Raw genomic sequence first — 17531 nt, 5'->3', positions numbered from 1 at the left:
ATTAGTACAACTGTTCACAGACTAGATAGAGAAATCAGGTACCAAGCGTGCATGAGGAGTGTCCTCATTTGAGCAAGCTGTTCCTCCAGAACAAGGTGTGACATACTGTACTTTCTACACTGTTATTAGTTAAAAGGTTGTGTAGTCTCTCCCCCTACTGAAAGAGAAGTATCAGTTAGATTTGTAGAATCCCAGGTATGAATTCCAGTATTTGCAAGGATATACCACATTTAGAGGAGACAGCGTGCACTCCTATTGGATGGGTTCAATACACGTATTCCTCATGGAACACACTAAATCACACAGGGCTCACATCGACAATCTTATCCAAGATGTATTTACATACAGCAAAAGCCTAGCTTACTCACCAGTCTCTTTCTGTTCCTCCACTCCCTGTCCCCAAGCAGAAAAAAACAAGACACAAGACTTCTGCCATACTAATGTATTCCATCTTTCAAAAAGAAAGACATGATTTTAATATTACTTAACAATATGTTAAAAAAGTAGCCAGTTAGGCTTCAGTGTTAATACAATTATACTCTCTATAACAGATTGATAGTGTGAGTATTGTTCTTTTTTAAACGTTCTCATTCTGCAAGTATTCTTACACAAGCTGGCTACAAGTCAGGAAAAAATCAAAAACACAAATAGCGTAACTTGTACACTCTTTAACAGTAGATCGTGAAAGAACTGAGGAAATGCTTGTCCCAGGAGAGCTGCTTTTCCACGAAACCTTCTCAGGAGAGTTCTGGAGCAGATGAAAGCACAACTTACCAGGTCCATTCCTTTGTCAGGAGTCAGAATGACAAAACATAGCTAGATGCAGAAGTGACAGGAGCCACTGCAGGTGATGCAAACTAGTATTTTGGCCTTCACCCAAGCCTAGGAAGCAGTTTAACGTCTTTGAGGCCAAGGCAATCAGGAGGAGTTGGAAAAAAGCTATTGTTCCAACTCCAACAGCATACAGCTACAATCAAGTAAGTCTCACTCACAGACTACAAGCACACAAGCTAACAAATTCAGGTAGAAAGTGGCAATTTCTCAGTCTGCAAGAACTATCAGGCCAAGGGGTTCAGTGCAGATCCACACAGCACTGGGGACAAGGCAAGGCAGCACTGGCTCAAAACCAGATAAACTCTCAGCACAACAGGACAGATACGTGGAGTTGTATTTCATTGATTCCTGCAGGGCTCTCTCCCCAAACTGTCATTTCAATGAGCAGCAAAGGTGGTTTTTTTCAAACTAAAATTGGACCAGTTGATGGAAAGTCTCTGCCTTGTCTGTCTAGCAGAGTCCAAGCAGAATCTGTAAACAAAGAACAAGTAAGAGAGAGTGAAACGGTTACGCTGCTTGCCAATAAAACAGGTACTAATATTATTTTGAATTTAAATAGCATCTTGAATCCCAATAAATCCTAGGACAGGGATGTTAACAGTTAACTAAAAAGCCTCACTCTAAAACAGATGAGACTCACTGCTTATGATTAACTGGTGGCAGCTGCAGCAGCCTCCTGCCTTGTGAGGACAGCTGTGGGCCAGGGGTGCTGCAGCATGACTGGCTCAGCCCTTGTCTGTGGCAGACCTGGCCCAGGAGCACAAGTCAGGGCATTCCACGAGCTAGAGCAGCTCTTGTCTGCAGCAGCTCCAGCCTGGAGAGCTGCAGCCACTGTGTGCTCCAACCCTATTGGAGCACCCCGGGCATGCAGTAGTTATGGGTGCTCCAAGCAGGCCAGAGTACACTTGGCCACCCTTCCCTTGTTTAATCAGTTCACTGGTTAACTAACTCAACAGGACTTTATATCCCTATCCTAAACCACTGAAAATCATACGCAGGGGAAATGCTTCTTCATCTACCACTTAAGTGTAACTACTGCTGGTGTGGCACATGCAAACCATTTTAGCAATTCACAATAAACACTAACATAGGAAGTTGTGGCAGGGTGGGGCCAGGAGGGGAAAGGCATGAGTGAAAAAACAGGGCTGACAATCAAAGTGGGAGAAGCTGAGGAGTTAGCTGCCCTAAATCAATTAGGGTCAGCTGATCCCACTCAGGGCTACCTTTATAAGCCCTTCTCCATGCAGGGCAAGGGGGGTGAAGGAGAGTTTGGAAGGTGAGTGAGGAGAGGGAAGGAGACTGAGAGGAACACCAGAGACCACAAAGGAGGAGAGGAGCCTCAGCAACCCAGGGGACCTGAAGCCTAACCAGAGACTGTAGGGAACTGGTCAACTGGAGGAGCCAAACAAAGGAGGGGACTTGCTGCCATGGCTATGACTAGCAGAACAAGGTACCAGGGGGAATTGACTGGGGAAGTGGCCCAGGGAGAAGAGCTGCAGGGGAAAGGGCAAAGGGAGTCAGCCCTCGCTGGTAGCAGCCATCCAGTGCCCCTAGGCCGGAACCCGGAATGGGTGGGTGGAGACCGGGTTCCCCCCAGACCACCCCGGGCCCAGCAAGGGTAACAGGGCTTGTATGGTGGGGCCAGTGGACAGATCGGAGGACGTGGGGCCTAGGATTGAGACGGACCCTGCCACACATGGCGGCAGTGGTGGGATGTATGCTGTGGTGAGATCCTGCAACAGACCCACCTAGAGCAGAACAAACAAGTAAACAAAACAACCCATGTCAGTACAGTAAGACAGACACAATGGGAGGACACAGCGAAGGCCCTCCTATGGGCTACTGTGGCCCAGCAAGAAGCCACCTGGGCTTATGCAGACACACAGCAGGAGACCTTGTGGCTGCAGCAAGAAACTAGCCAGCTGCTAATAAGCCAGGCTGCCCAGGACTGAACGACCCTGGAAGAGGTGGTGCTGCAGCTGAAAACCCTGACTGCTCCAGTACATGGCTTAGATGGGACCCGACCCCAGTGGACTGGTAACTTCCTCCAGAAAATGACGGGAGCAAATGATGGGAAGGCTTACCTCTTGGCCTTTGAGAGGACAGCTACACAGGAAGGTTGGCCCCGAGACCAGTGGGCCAGCATCCTGGCACCGTTCCTGTGTGGGAAGGCCCAGAAGGCCTACCTCAATATGCCTCAGAGGCAGCTGCTGAAAATACCCAGCTGAAGACTGAAATCCTAGCCAGATCTGGGGTGACCATTGCAGTTAGAGTCCAGTGGTTTCATGAGTGGAGGAACCGAAAGGCGAAAACACCGGAGGGTCCCACCTGTTTGACCAAATCCACCTGGCAGAACTGGCCCAACAGAGGAGAGTTCAGGAAGTGGCAGGGCCCAAGCCTGGGCCCAGCGCTACTGAAACCCTTAGGCCAGAAGAGAAGCAGGACCTCCTTGAACTCGAGAAGGTGGGACCCACCCACATGAGTTTTGCAAAGGAGCAAGCTGATGACCCAGTGCATCAAAACATACATAAAGAGGTAGTGGAGGTAAATGGCGTCCACGTGGAAGAGTCCTGGGCCATACTACATAATCAAGGGGGACCTTCTGTACCAGGTAGTGAATGTCCAGGACCAGGCAGTGGAACAACTTAGTGCCCCAGAGGCAATGGAGGACTGTACGGATCTGGCCCATAGCCACTTCTTTGGCGGTCACCTTGGGGTGGAGAAGACCTTAGACCGGATCTTGCGGAGGTTCTTTTGGCCTGGGGTCTATGTAGAAGTCCAGCGGTACTGTGCCTCCTGCCTTAAGTGCCAGCTGCTTGGGCCTCAGCCACAGCTGCAGGCCCCGTTGATATCCCTACTGATTATTGATATCCCTTTTGAAGAGGATCGCAATGGACTTAGTCGGCCCATGAGAGAAGTCTGCTCGAGGACACCAGTACATCTTGGTAGTCCTGGATTATGCCACCTGGTACCCAGAGGCAGTGCCTCGGCGTTAACATTCATTCAAAGACCATAGCAAGAGAACTGCTACAGATTTTTGCCCGTGTAGGCATACCCAAGGAGATATTAACTGACCAAGGCACCCTCTTTGTCTCCTGATTGATGAAAGAGTTGTGTACACTGCTCTATATACAGGCCCTCAGAATGTCGGTGTACCACCTGCAGATAGACGGCCTTGTTGAGCAGTTCAACTGCACTCTCAAGAGCATGATTCAAAAGGTAGTGAGCCGGGATGGGAGAGATTGGGATGCCCTACTTCCCTATATGATGTTTGCCATCTGGGAGGTTCCTCGGGCCTCCACTGGTTCTTCCCCATTCGAGTTGCTGTATGGGTGGAGACCCCGAGGCATCCTGGACCTCGCTAAGGAGACCTGGGAGGAGCAGCAGCCAAACCCAGGGTGCAATATCACTGAGCATGTCCTCCAGATGAAGGACCGAATCACCAAAGTTACCCCCATCGTCCGCGAACACCTGAAGCAGGCCCAAGAGGCCCAGCGGACTTACTACAACCTGCAGGCAAGGGTGCAGAAGTTTAAGGTAGGAGACCGGGTGATGGTGTTGGTCCTGACAGCAGAGAGCAAGCTCCTTGTCCAGTGGCAGGGACCCTATGAAGTGGACGAATTCCTAGGGGAGGTGAACGATAAGGTGAGGCAGCCAGACAGCCGAAGACAGAGCAGGTTTACCATGTTAGCCTGCTGAAACCCCGGCGGGACTGGGACGTGCAGCTGGCTGCCCTGGGGATGGTAAGATTAGAGGAAGGCCAGGAGCAGCAAGTAAGAATCTCTCCAGAGCTAACCCCAGACCACTGAAGGGAGGTCCTTAACATGCTGAAACGGTATTCAGACATGTTCTCGACAAACCCCAGTCAAATCAGCGAGGTAGAACACCATGTTGTCACGGACCCTGAAGTGAGGGTACAGCTCAGGCCTTACTGACTCCCAGAGGCAAAGCGACAGGTGATACAAGAAGTAGCGAAGATGATGTTGGAGTTGGGGGTAATCAAAGAATCCCATAGTCAATGGTCCAGCCCCATTGTCTTGGTGCTTAAGTCCAATGGCACCCTCCGGTTCTGCAACAATTTCCGAAGGCTAAATGAAGTGTCCAAGTTTGATGCGTACCCCATGCCTTGTATAGATGAACCGATTGATCGGCTGGGAAAGGCTCGCTTCTTGTCCACTCTGGACCTAACCAAGGGCTATTGGCAGATCCCCTTGGCTAAGGAGGCCTGAGAGGAAACAGCCTTTTCCACCCCAGATGGCTTATATCAATACACTGTCCTCCCATTTGGGTTACACGGAGCCCCTGCCACGTTCCAGCGGCTAATGGATAAGTTACTATGGCTGCACTGCACGCATACGGCAGCTTACTTTGATGACGTCATCATCCATAGCCCAGACTGGGGGACACATCTGGAGAAGGTGGAGGCGGTGGTAGGTACCTTGAGGGGAGTTGGCCTCACAGCAAATACAGCAAAATGTGCAATAGGACTGGCGGAAGTGAAATATCTGGGGTACATTGTGGAAAGGGGCATAGTGAAGCCCCAAATGAATAAACGTGGAAGCCATATAGAATTGGCCCCAACCAGTCTGGAAAAAGCAGGTCCGGGCACTCCTAGGTCTAGTGGGGTATTATTGGAGGTTTATTCCCCATTTTGCTTTTAGGGCTTGCCCACTGACAGAACTCAGGGGCCTGTGGCCTGGAGGTGGTGAATTGGACCCTTGCAGCAGAGGAGGCATTCGTTGACCTGAAGGCAGCCCTATGCAGTGATCCGGTTCTCATCGTCCCAGATTTTGGGAAGGATATCTTGCTGCAAACAGATGCCTCTGAAGTTGACTTGGGGGCAGTACTGTCCCAGATGGTTGGATGAAGAGCATCCCGTCCTATACCTGAGCCACAAGCTCCTCCCAAGAAAGCAAAACTATTCGATCATTGAAAAAGAGTGTCTGGCTGTCACGTGGGTCATAGAGAGCCTGAGGTACTACTTCGTTGGCTGGAAGTTCATCTTGGTTACAGATCATGCGCCCCTGCAATAGATGCACCATAACAGGGACAGGAATGCAAGAATAAGCTGGTGGCTCCTGTCCCTGCAGCCATTCAACTTCCAAGTACAACACAGGGCTAGGGCCCAGCATAGGAATGCTGATGGCCTATCTCGGGCACACTGAATATTGTCCCAAGTAGCTCAGCCCTATGGTGTTGAGCTGGGGAGGGGGATATGTGGCAGGGTGGGGCCAGGAGGGGAAAGGCATGAGTAAAAAGATACAGGGCTGACAAAGTGGGAGCAGCTGAGGAGTAGGCTGCCCTAAATCAATTAGGGTCAGCTGATCCCATTCAGGGTTGCCTTTATAAGCCCCTCTCCATGCAGGCCAAGACGGGTGAAGGAGTGTTTGGAAGGGGAGCGAGGAGAGGAAAGGAGACTGGGAGAACACCAGAGACCCCAATGGAGAAAAGGAGCCTCAGCAACCCAGGGGCCTGGGCTACCCCAGCCCAGGGGGCATGAAGCCTAACCAGAGACTGTGGGGAACTGGTCAGCTGGAGGAGCCAAACAAAGGAGGGGACTTGCTGCCATGGCTATGACTAGCAGAACGAGGTACCGGGGGAAATTGACTGGGAAAATGGCCCAGGGAGAAGAGTTGCAGGGGCAAAGGCAAAGAGAGTCAACCCTCGCTGGTAGCAGTCATCCAGGGTCTCTGGTCAAGAACCCGGAACGAGTGGGTGCGAACCAGGTTCCCCCAAGACCACCCCTGGGCCCAGCAAGTGTAACAGGGTTTGCAGGGTGGGGCCAGTAGACTGATCGGAGGATCTGGGGCCCAGGATTGAGACTAACACTGCCACAAAGTCTTAAGACAAACAAAATATTATCAAGACTGGAATCTAGCTAAATGTTGTAAAAATAGAAATTTTAGCTCAATCTCTAATGAGCTTAAGTGGTCAGTGACTCCGTCTTGCATATAATCTGCATTCAGGAAAATCACTACTCCTATAAAGTGGCCCTTTCCTAACTTTAGGGAATCTGTAGTTTTAAAAGCTACATTTCAGACATAAATGAACACCATAAGGAGGAAGTGACTGTAACTTGGGCAAAAAAAGTAGTTTGTCTGGTTGACAGTTATAAACAAAAAAAAAGCCTAAGTTTCATCGGATATTCCGTTCATGAATGAGATGGTGTTTCAAGAACAAATCAATAGCACAGATAAGCACGCATTCCAATGATGGTTAGTCTGTTTGCGGGGCAAACTATAGTCTCTATTTATTTTTTGGTAAGAATTGCTTAAGTGAGGCATCACTTCAATAAACTAGGAGAACTTGAGGTAGAAAAGAATACAGTGGAGACAAAGCATATACTAAATCACAGCCACTTTTGAAGAAACAGATGAGTCCATGACACACTGATGCAACAAAGGAGGAGAGAAAAAGCACAACAATCCAGCCAACAACCATCTCCCCTCCAAAATCGCACCTGTCATGGCTGTAGGAACATATGCAGGGCATGAATTGGGGTTCATTCCTGAGACATCTATAGTACAGAAGTATCCTACATTGACAGAAGAGGAGTTTGTTGATGCAGGTAATCCACCTCTTATGAGTAACAGACAGAAGAACTCTGTTTACTGGTCATAGCTACGCTGGGAGTTATGACTAAACTACAAATCTCAAGGTGAACTTTTTCACAACTCTGAGTGGTGTAGTTAGGTTGAATGAGGTTTTAGGTGCAGAGCAAGCAACAGAATTGATGTCCATAGAAGAGAGGACAGAGACAGAGAGGCCAGGCAAAAGTTACATTGCAAATATTAAGCTTTTCTTTAACTTGGAATGGAGATGAGTTACAGGCAATTTGCTAGAGAAATTTCAGAAAGAGAATAAAGTAACTACATGAAAGACAGGAAAAAGTACCAGTTACATGACTCCTAGTCACAGCCTGCACCGTTCAGTGCTGTAATAAAGTTCCAGTGCTCTTCAGCAATTTCTAGCAATGAGAACTGGGCAACAATTAACATTTGTGCCTGCAGTTTATCAATTCCTACTGGTTTAGGCAGTACTCTCCATTATAGCTATAAAGGAAATCTCTGAAACTTTAAAATGTTTTATAATGATAAAAAGTTAGTGAACTCATAAATGTGTCTTCTTGGTGTAACTGGTAAGCCCAAGTCCAGAAAAGACTGAACAAAGGGTCCATGTAACATGGTGATCACCAGTTTAGAAAACCCAAACAAACACCACAACTAAACAAACAACATTGAGCAGAGAGTTAAGTACATTGTGGGGAATAGCTTCTCTCTCATGTAATGTCAGTGATGGAGTAGAACAAGAGAGTCCACAGATCACTGTCTGTTTCATATACTTATATACATATTATTGACTCTTCTCTGGTTCTCCAAAACTGTGGTGAAGCCATAAGACCAACATTTCCACACAAAGCTATAGCTTTTATTCCTGAGGGAACTGAATTCTGACAAAAACGAAAAATCCCATGCCATAAAAAAAAACCAAAAATTCTATACACAAAATTTAAAATTCTGTAAAATTCCTCAACTTTTATTTGTGAATAAATAAATACAGAGGCTCCAGCATGGCAGTGGGGAGCAAAAGCCACTGGCTACACAGAGGTAGGGGGATCTCCCTGCAGATCCTCCTCTGACCTTGGGACATGGACTGGGCAGTGACACGGCACCTGACTGACACAGCACAAAGGCCAGCCTAGCCCCAGAAACCCTGGGGCCCGGGCCATACCCGCTAAGAATACTAGGCAAGCTCAGCCCAGCAGGATCCATGTGTGGAGGGCCTCAGTGAAGAGAGATCCAGGTGTATGGTGCTAGGGTACAATATGGGGCAATCTGGTGTGGGCAACTTGATCACGAGTCCAGGGCAGGGGAGAATCTAGATGAACGGGGTTTATTAACCAAGAGAGGGCTTGGGTGTAGGTTTTTATTGAGGGGTGGGGGCAGCTCAGGTGCTGGCTTCGTGTGCCTCACTGGTAGGGAGTTGAGGAAGCTTGTTGGGGGAGGAACTTATTGTCATTGGGGGTTGAGTGCTGAGAGTAACCAGGGTGCAGGGGTGGTGTCCAGATACAGAGGGTGAGACTTGCCAGAGTGAGTGTTCCAATTCAGGGACTTGAGACGATTTGGGTAGGAGATGCTCCCAGATGCATAGGATTTAGGCAAACAGGGGGGAAGCAGCTACCCATAGAGTGACCCCATCCCTGTACAGCTGAGGAGTGATGAGAGCAGGAAACAGGTGGGTATGGTGCAAAGCTTAGAGGGGAAAGGGGAGTCCCATCCTCCCCAGCCCATCTGGAACAAATAGCTGCACTTGGCACAGGGTAGGAGCCACTGACTGGCGTGTCCTCAGTATCGCCATCCCCAGCAACTTACCTTTCCACTGAGTACTCTGGGTTCTAGAAACAATGCACCTGTGCTGCTGGTGACCACTCTTATTGCTTCCCTGTCAGAAAATAATTTTTTCTGCATGGAAGCTTAAAAAAAATCTGCAAGGGACATGAATTCTGTGCACCCAAAATGGTGCAGCATTCTCTCAGAAGTAAGCTTTGAATCTCCTTATAGTAACCAGATTGAGACAGTAGTAACTGGTGATTTAAGACAGTCCTAGTGAAATCACATGCTTTTAGGCAAAAAAGTTCATTGTTTTAATTTCAGCACATAAGCAATACAACAGGTACACAAACATGCAGTGTTGACAGCGTTTTTATTTACCTTTTAAAATACTCCACTTCCCGTTCTGTCTCATCCATTTCCACACTATCTAGGTCAATGTCTTTGGGCAGAAACACATCATCTGCAAAATGGAAAGACACCATTTCAGCTGGCTGTTTCAGTCTACAAAAAAACAAATTTGGACTGACTAAAGATATCTCTCTGTGGACTGCTTGGCCTTTCTACGCTTTGAGTGAAAATTTAAAACAAGTACATTAAAAAAAACTTTTTTCCCCAAAAGTAAAGACAAAAAAGGCATAAGCACCAGATTTACTCTTCACACAGAATTCAAAGCTTTTCACAGGACTGGCCCATGCACAAGTTTAATTTTACACATTAATGTGAGTTTAATTATAAAAACAGGCTAGGAAACAAGGGTTGAAAATTATAGAATAATTGGCTGGCCTGAATGTATTAGCCTCATTACCCTCTGACAAAATTTATAAACCAGAGATACAGCTTTTGTACAACCTTATTCACATTTGCATTTAAAATACTCTGGGAATCAGGTTTTTGCAGTACTAATAATACTGACCCAGTGTCACGAGCTTTGGCCCTGTTCAGAATGGAACCAGAAGATATAGCTATGATTGTGGTCTTCTGTGCATTCACCATGATTAATATCCATACTTACAGAACCTGGTGTCAGATGGTATTTAGGACATATAAAGAACAGTGCTGGCCCAGGACAGAATGCTTAAAAATCCACAGTTTATTATCCACAGTTTATTATGGCTTTGTTTAGACAATTTTCTAGTCAGATTATATCTAAAATTAACTAACATGATTTGAATGCTAATTTAAATATAAGAACATTGGAATAGCCATATTGGGCCATACCAATGACACTGTCAAGATGTCTACAAAAAAAAGTCACCGATTCCATAATTGGTGTTCTTCAAGATGTGCTGCTCATGTCTAGTCTACATCACGTGTGTGCTCACCACATGCACCAGTGCTGCAAGATTTTCCCTCAGCCGTATCTTTAAGGGAGTGGCTCAGGACCCCCCCCCCCGAGCAGCGTGCACAAATCACAGTATAAGAGGGTGCCACCCATCTGCCCCCACTCTCAGTTCAGTCTCGCTAGAAACTTCAACAGTGGGGGAAGGATGACGTGTCACGGAATGGACATGAGCAACACATCCTGAAGAACACCAGTCACAGAACAGGAAACTGTCTTTTCTCCCTTGAGTGCTTTCGCGTATGTCCATTCCATAGGAGTTCAGATGTGCAGATTTCAGCACAGTCCTGCCGAATTGGCATCACTGGTTTGCTGTGCGATGGCAAATTGAGGTGTGAATGTGTGAACAGAGGACCATATGGCAGTCCTGAAAAATGTCCTGGATGGGGAAGTGTGCCAGGAAGGCAGCCAGCTTTGACTGGTGGTGGTGGTGGGATCCCTGCTAGCTTGTAACAAGAGGGCTGTGGCCACACTTGGCCAAAGCTTCGAAATGGCCATGCAAATGGCCATTTTGAAGATTACTAATGAAGTGCTGAATTGAATATTCAGCGCTTGATTACCATTAGGATGCTTCAGGCCGCAGTGCTTTCGAAAGCGTGCAGCTCAGAGTGGCTACATGGGCGTCCTTTTCGAAAGGAGGGGGATCCTTTCGAAAAGGACCCCCGTGTAGCCACGTGAAGCCACGCGCTTTCAAAAGCGGTGCTTTCAAAGTGCCACAGCTGGAAGTGTCCTAATGCTAATGAGGCGCTGAATATTCAATTCAACGCTTCATTAGTAATCTTCGAAATGGCCATTTTGAAGTTTTGGCCAAATGTGGCTGCAGGCGAGGTGAGCCAGTCAGAAATCCTGTGCAAGGACACCAGGAGATGCTTCATCCTTTTTGCTGGGGCAATGAAGAGCAGTGTTGACTTCTGGAAGAACTTGGTGCCCTAATCACTGGACTAAATGTTACAGGCACACAAACATTTATAACTTTTAGTCCAGTGGTTAGGCATTCACCTTGGACATATGCAATGTTTACTGACAAAATTTCAAACATTTTTTGTTCAAAGTGATTTTTTTTTCCTGATTTGCTGGCTAAGCAAAATACTCTGTTATTCACTGTGCTCTATTACACAGCCTTCCAGTTCTTCACCAATAGTGATCATTAAGTTCCACCAAATACCTTTGGAGCTAGGAGGAGAAAGTGAGGCATGGTACAGTGTTCTCCTCTGCAAATTGAGATGGATAGTACGCATGGGAATGTAGGATATAAAGGAGTTACAGAAGTGAGGCCAATGTGAAGAAGAAGAAAGAGAAAGACACAAACAATTAGATGTGGAGAGAAGAGAAACAAAAAGATCCAGGAAAGGGGAGATTCTGAAAGTGATTTGAGATACTTTGATTCAATTCCAGTGTAAAATGCCTTAAAACAAACCTGGGCTCCCATCCAGCACTCATGACCATCATGTACTTGTTCTGTGCTCTGGTAATGAAACTTAAATTCACTTACGTGACATGCTGGCACATACCCTACACCACACTTTAAGGACCTTAATTCTTTAATCTGCAGAATACCAAAGGTAGCTGCAAGGATGGAATATATAAATGCTAAAGTTAAGTGCCATTATGCCGTAGAGCAGTGTTTCCCAAACTAGTTTGGCCACAGAACACTTTTGGGCTTGGAATATATTGACAAAACACATACATGCTGTTCGGGGAATGGAGACGTTTCATACCGAAAAATTGCCACACATAATGCTCAAAACGTGATTTAAAAGAATTATGTTTTTTAGATGTCTAATTTTACAAAGAATAAAAGCTAACAAGAGAAAATCATCTGAATGAACAACTAATGACCTTCCGATACGAGGATGGTTAGCAACCATATAATTCAGTATAAAAATAAAAAATTAAGTACAAACCCAAAACAAAACATCAATATAACAGCTGAACAAAGGATGGTTGGTGTTATTCCAATGCACAAAATTAGAAAGGACAATGTTGTTCAAAAAAAGAACTGTGCTTCCTTAAAGCTTAAACATTTTTATGGAAAAGAAACACCAAATTAGGTATGGTCAAATATTTTTAAATTTTACTTTTATAAATTTGTGATTTTTTACAGAAAGCTAATGGAAAATAAAAATAAGTAAAATTTGACAGTTTTTTTTTTTTTTTTTAAACTAGGAAGAGTGTTTTTGCATCTGTTTTGTCATGAGTTGCATAATAAATACAATATTATGAATGTATTATGAACATTAATATACCTACAATCAAAATACTATTCAAATACCTTGATATTTTTGATATACACAATTTCTTATTTAATATTTTAGATGGTGAAACATTGCTAGCATTGCAACTTTTTCATGGAATACCTATTCACATCGTGTGGCACACCAGTATTCCACGTAACACACTTCAGGAAACATTGCCATAGAGGCTTAATTCAGAAACTGCTATTACACTGCTATTTGGTGATCTATAGAAAACAGGTACACTCATTTCAGCTCCAAGCAGACAAGTGTCCATACCATTAAATTAGTAGCCTCATTAACAGCTTAACAGACAGATTTTGAGCATGAAGGTGGCATTCACAGTGGCATGTTGGTAGGGTAGTGGGCCGAAAGCATGGACTGCACCTGCTTATGATATGCCTGTCCTGAGTTCACACAGAAAATGTCAGTTATCTGTATAATATTAGAAGTGCTAAAAATCATTTTATGAAAATATAGCATTCAGTCTTGCAAGGAACTGTAGTGACACCTTACTTTTAGTAATTTCTTAGCAGGGCAAAATGCATAACATATGTACAAAATAATTCTGATTTTTAGAGTATGACAGTTGGATGGCAAACTTCCACATCAAATTATTTTATATCACCGTATACTTCCCCATTGTGACTGCACAGTGAAAGCAAAAAATCAAACACTGAACTTGCTTTATATTCACCCTTTCATGTACAGAGAAGATTTTCTATGGCAAATGTTTACAAGCGAATATATGTATGTATAATTAAGGCTGTGTCTATACAATGAGATAAATTTGAATTTTATATCCGTTTTCTAATTCTGGAATCTATAAGTTTGAATTTGACAACCCTCACTCCCCATGTGCTCCTCACGAAGTTGAGTCATTGCTGCCACACTCAAACTGGCTAACATCAACTGTTGTAGTGCATTGTGGGAAGCTATCCCACAGTTCCCTCATCCTTGTAGCATTCTGGGTATGCTCGTTGGTCTTGACGTCATCTTCCCACATTGCATTCTCCTCATTTCCCTCCCGATCCCTGAAAATAATGCAGGGACCCTCAAAGTTAAAAGAAAGAGGATAAAGTAGTCTAAGAAAACACAATTTTTATTTTTTTCCCATCTTACATTGCCAACACAGGTGTAGCAACTATATTCTCAACTGGCCATCCACTTGTCCCACTTCCCACCATTGCATGCATGTGATCCCTGAAAATAATATAGGGCCCAGACTGTATTTTAAAGTGAGAAGAAAGAGGATAGAAAAGTGTAGGAAAAAAAAGTTTTGGTTCCCCGCTCCCACATTACATTTCTGTGGAGGGGAGTCTTTGGCTTTCCAATGCACTGTAAGGCTTCTGTGTAATTACCACGTTCTCAACCGGGACCATTGGAACAAAACAGAACAACACAGAAAGAATGTCAATGTAGGTATAAAGTGATGGTGGAAGCCCCAAATCTCACTGACAGTGGGGCCAGCTCGTGTTTTCAAGGGGTGGGGAGCAAGCGCTGAAGGTCCCTTCATGGGCAATCAACCCCTCCAGCTCATAAGACTTCCCCCCTCGGTGGCAGCAAGCCCTGTTATGGGCAAAGGGGGGATTCAATGGGGGGGCAGTTGAAGTGGTTCGTCCCCATGGCAGCAGCAAAACCTCAAATACATTAGCCACCAGGGGAAACTTTTACCCAGCAGCAGAAAAGGCCCCATGTATCTTAGAAGCCAGGGGAGACTTCCCCCCATGGCAGCAAGCCCTGATATGGGCGTGAAGGGGGAATTAAATGGGGGGCCCATGTGAAGTGGTCCTTCCCCATGGCAGCAGCAAAGCTCCCACTACCTTAGCCATCAGGGGAGACTTCCCCATGGTAATAGCAAGCCCCCAGGTATCTCTCCCGCCCTTGGAGCCCTTAATGTGTGACCGGCAGCATGGTCAGCACTTATTGGCAGGCACATCCTTTTACTGGGTTGTGTGCTATCCATATGATGCATCTGAGTGTGGAAAAGAAACAGACTGTGGCGAAGGTAAGGAGGTTTGCGCACACATGTAAACTGCTGAGAAGAAGTTTCTCAGTGTGTTATACAAGCACAACTCCCAACACAGCCTTGTTGCCACACCGTACAGCAGGAGCAGCAGCTGGCGCCAGGAAGCCCAGGAGGGGAAAAAAAGGCAATTATACAGACAGAGCCACAAACTCCCTGCTATTAGAATGGGCAAACTCACTCGCAGCACTAATAGCAAAGACAGACATTTCTCAAGCTGCCATACTAACATGATCCCCCAGGTGAAGGCTGATCCCACTTAGAAATTCATGGTCTTCCTGTTACTGGAGAGCAGCGACCACAGCAGAGCACTGAGAAGGGCATCATGGGTTATAGACGGGACATCTCTGCAGGCTAATAAATTCCATTTTAAGACGTAGGGCTTCCACACTTGCCTTCAGTCAAACTTCTGAATTTGAACTTGATGCTATCCCCATGAGGTATTTGCGATTTTGTAATCTCGAGGTAAGTGCACCCTAAATTGAGCTAATGGTATTTACAGTGAAGATAGTCACGTGGTAATATTGAGCTAACTGCCTTGAATTTATCTCGTAGTGTAGATGCAGCCTAAGTCTTCCCTATTTGCAGAATCCTGAATTCTTCGATTTACCATGTGATATGAATATGATTAGTTTAAGACTACATTTCTACTGATTCAATCTTATCACAGTAACTGGGTTTTCAAAGCCTTTTAAAAAGTTTCTCCAAAATGAATATTGTCATCAAAATAGCCAGTAACAATTTCATATAGGCCTAATAAAAGATATCTTATTGTTTAGATGATACAAAGTATATTGAAAGGATACAAAAAATATTAGTTGTAATATTCTCTTACATGCTTTCCCATACTCACTAATATTCCCTACTAGCTAGTTACTTGTATCTGATTAGGAATACTGATAATCGGATTAAACATCAACACTAAGAACACAGAAAATTAACAATTAACTAAAAATGTCAGCATAGTAACTGATAACAGATGGAGACTAAGGCTGCTGCTACACGACCACTCTCCCATAGGAGGTGCATCGGTGATGAGGTTATTTGAAGCAGGCTAATGAGGCAGTGGCATGCATATTCAACACCTTATTAGCATAATGGCAGCCACATGAACAGACTGCAAATTGCAGACTAACTGTGAAGATGGGGCAGCTTCAAATTAAGCACCCCACTTTGACATTCCCTTACTCCCACAGAACTACATCGAAGTAAGGGTATGTCGAAATGGGGCACTTATTTTGAAGCTGCCCCCATCTTCACTTTCAGTCTGCAATTCGCAGTCTGTTTTGCATGGCTGCACTGTCAGTCTGCACTTCGAAATTCACATGGCTGCCAGTATGCTAATGAGGCACCAATTATGCACATTAGCACCTCATTAGCTGGCTTCAAATTCTCTCATTACCATGGCATCTCTGACAGGAGAGTGATAGTATAGCAGCAGCCTCTCTCTCATCTCACATCTATCTATCAGAGAGTTACTCTCAGTTTACTCTGTAAAGAGTTATTGGAGAGCAGACCCAAAATTCTGAGAATTATCTGTATGAAAAATTGTTATTTATGCACTTACCTATGGAATTGTTGACTTTGTCTCCTTTCTTCTTCTTGTTTTTCTTGTTCCTTCCTTTTGGCTGCGGAGACTCTGAGAGTATCAATTTATTATTTTGCTGCTGCTCACTGGGAGAAGGGGATTCACTCACTGAAGGTATTTTCTCTTCTTTTACATGATTCAGCTGCTTTTTGTTATTGTTACTGCTTGTTTTTTTCTCCTCTTTTTTCGGCTCTGCAAGCTGTGGGAACTCTGTTGCTTTCGCTTTGGATTCTATTTGGTTTCTGGTTTTAGGCTGAATCTCTGCTACTTTGGGGGATTCAGTGGGCTTTTTCATTTGTTCAGTACAGGATTTGTTTATTTGTTTTAGTTTTTGTTTACTATTACCTTCTTTATGATGGTGCATTATATCCAAGAGAAAAGAGAGAGGCTCATGCTGTTTCACATTCATTTCTTTCTGGAAAATCAACTTCGAGTCTCTAGTGTTTGTGGGATCAGATAGTTCACAGACCATCTCAGGAACCGGCCTCTTTTCCACATGATTCACGTGCCTAGACAGTGAATTAGTTGAGGTTTCTACCTTTTCTGATTGCTCAAGAGTGCCATTCTGAATGTCTTCTGGTGTGTTTAGGATAGGTTCCTTCACTGCCTGGCAGTTTCGAGTAAGCATCTCCATCTTCTGACAGTCTTTATTTGTTCTGTCTTTTTTCTTTTTCTTCACAGCTTGTAACTGCTGAAGTTCCTGAAGTCGTTGCAGCTCCTGTTTTAGTCTTTCTTCCTCCTCTTCTTCCTGCCTTCTCTGCTCTTCGATCAACTGATGATGCTCTCTCTCTTTGGCTTCTGCTTCAAGACGAGCCTTTTCTTCTAACTAAAAAAGTACCAGTTTATTAAACAAATGACAAAGGCGTTAAGAACTGCACATTTGGGAAAAGATAGTGAATTCCTAAGCATTCCACGTTACAATGATGTGTTAAGGAATTTCAGATTTTTACAATACGGAATCTAAATTTAATCCTAAAGGAAAGTACTAGAATGAGCAAACAATTTAAAATGAAAACAAAAAAGCAGTCAAGTAGCACTTTAAAAGACTAACAAAATAATTTATTAGGTGAGCTTTCGTAGGACAGACCCACTTCTTCAGATCATAGCCATACTAGAACAGACTCAATACTTAAGGCACAGAGAACCAAAAACGGTAATCAAAGTGGACAAACCAGAA

The 17531-nt window shown here is 44.8% G+C and overlaps 1 protein-coding gene across 2 annotated transcripts in view; it reads right to left on the bottom strand.

Annotated features, from left to right (window-relative positions):
* Positions 1 to 411: 411 nt before the first annotated feature.
* Positions 412 to 17531, bottom strand: part of FAM193A (family with sequence similarity 193 member A) — a 130899-nt gene continuing 113779 nt past the window's right edge. For both annotated transcript variants that reach the window (XM_074992366.1, XM_074992367.1), the window contains 3 exons: positions 16334 to 17180; positions 9546 to 9627; positions 412 to 1305 (listed from right to left, as the gene is read on the bottom strand). In XM_074992366.1, coding sequence (XP_074848467.1) covers positions 1212 to 1305; positions 9546 to 9627; positions 16334 to 17180 — 1023 coding nt within the window. In that variant the 3' untranslated portion in view covers positions 412 to 1211. The remainder of the gene's footprint in view (positions 1306 to 9545; positions 9628 to 16333; positions 17181 to 17531) is intronic.

This window comes from Carettochelys insculpta, chromosome 4 (assembly GCF_033958435.1).
Source record: "Carettochelys insculpta isolate YL-2023 chromosome 4, ASM3395843v1, whole genome shotgun sequence".
NCBI classification, from domain to species: Eukaryota; Metazoa; Chordata; order Testudines; family Carettochelyidae; genus Carettochelys; species Carettochelys insculpta.
This window is presented reverse-complemented; position numbering and strand designations above follow the sequence as displayed.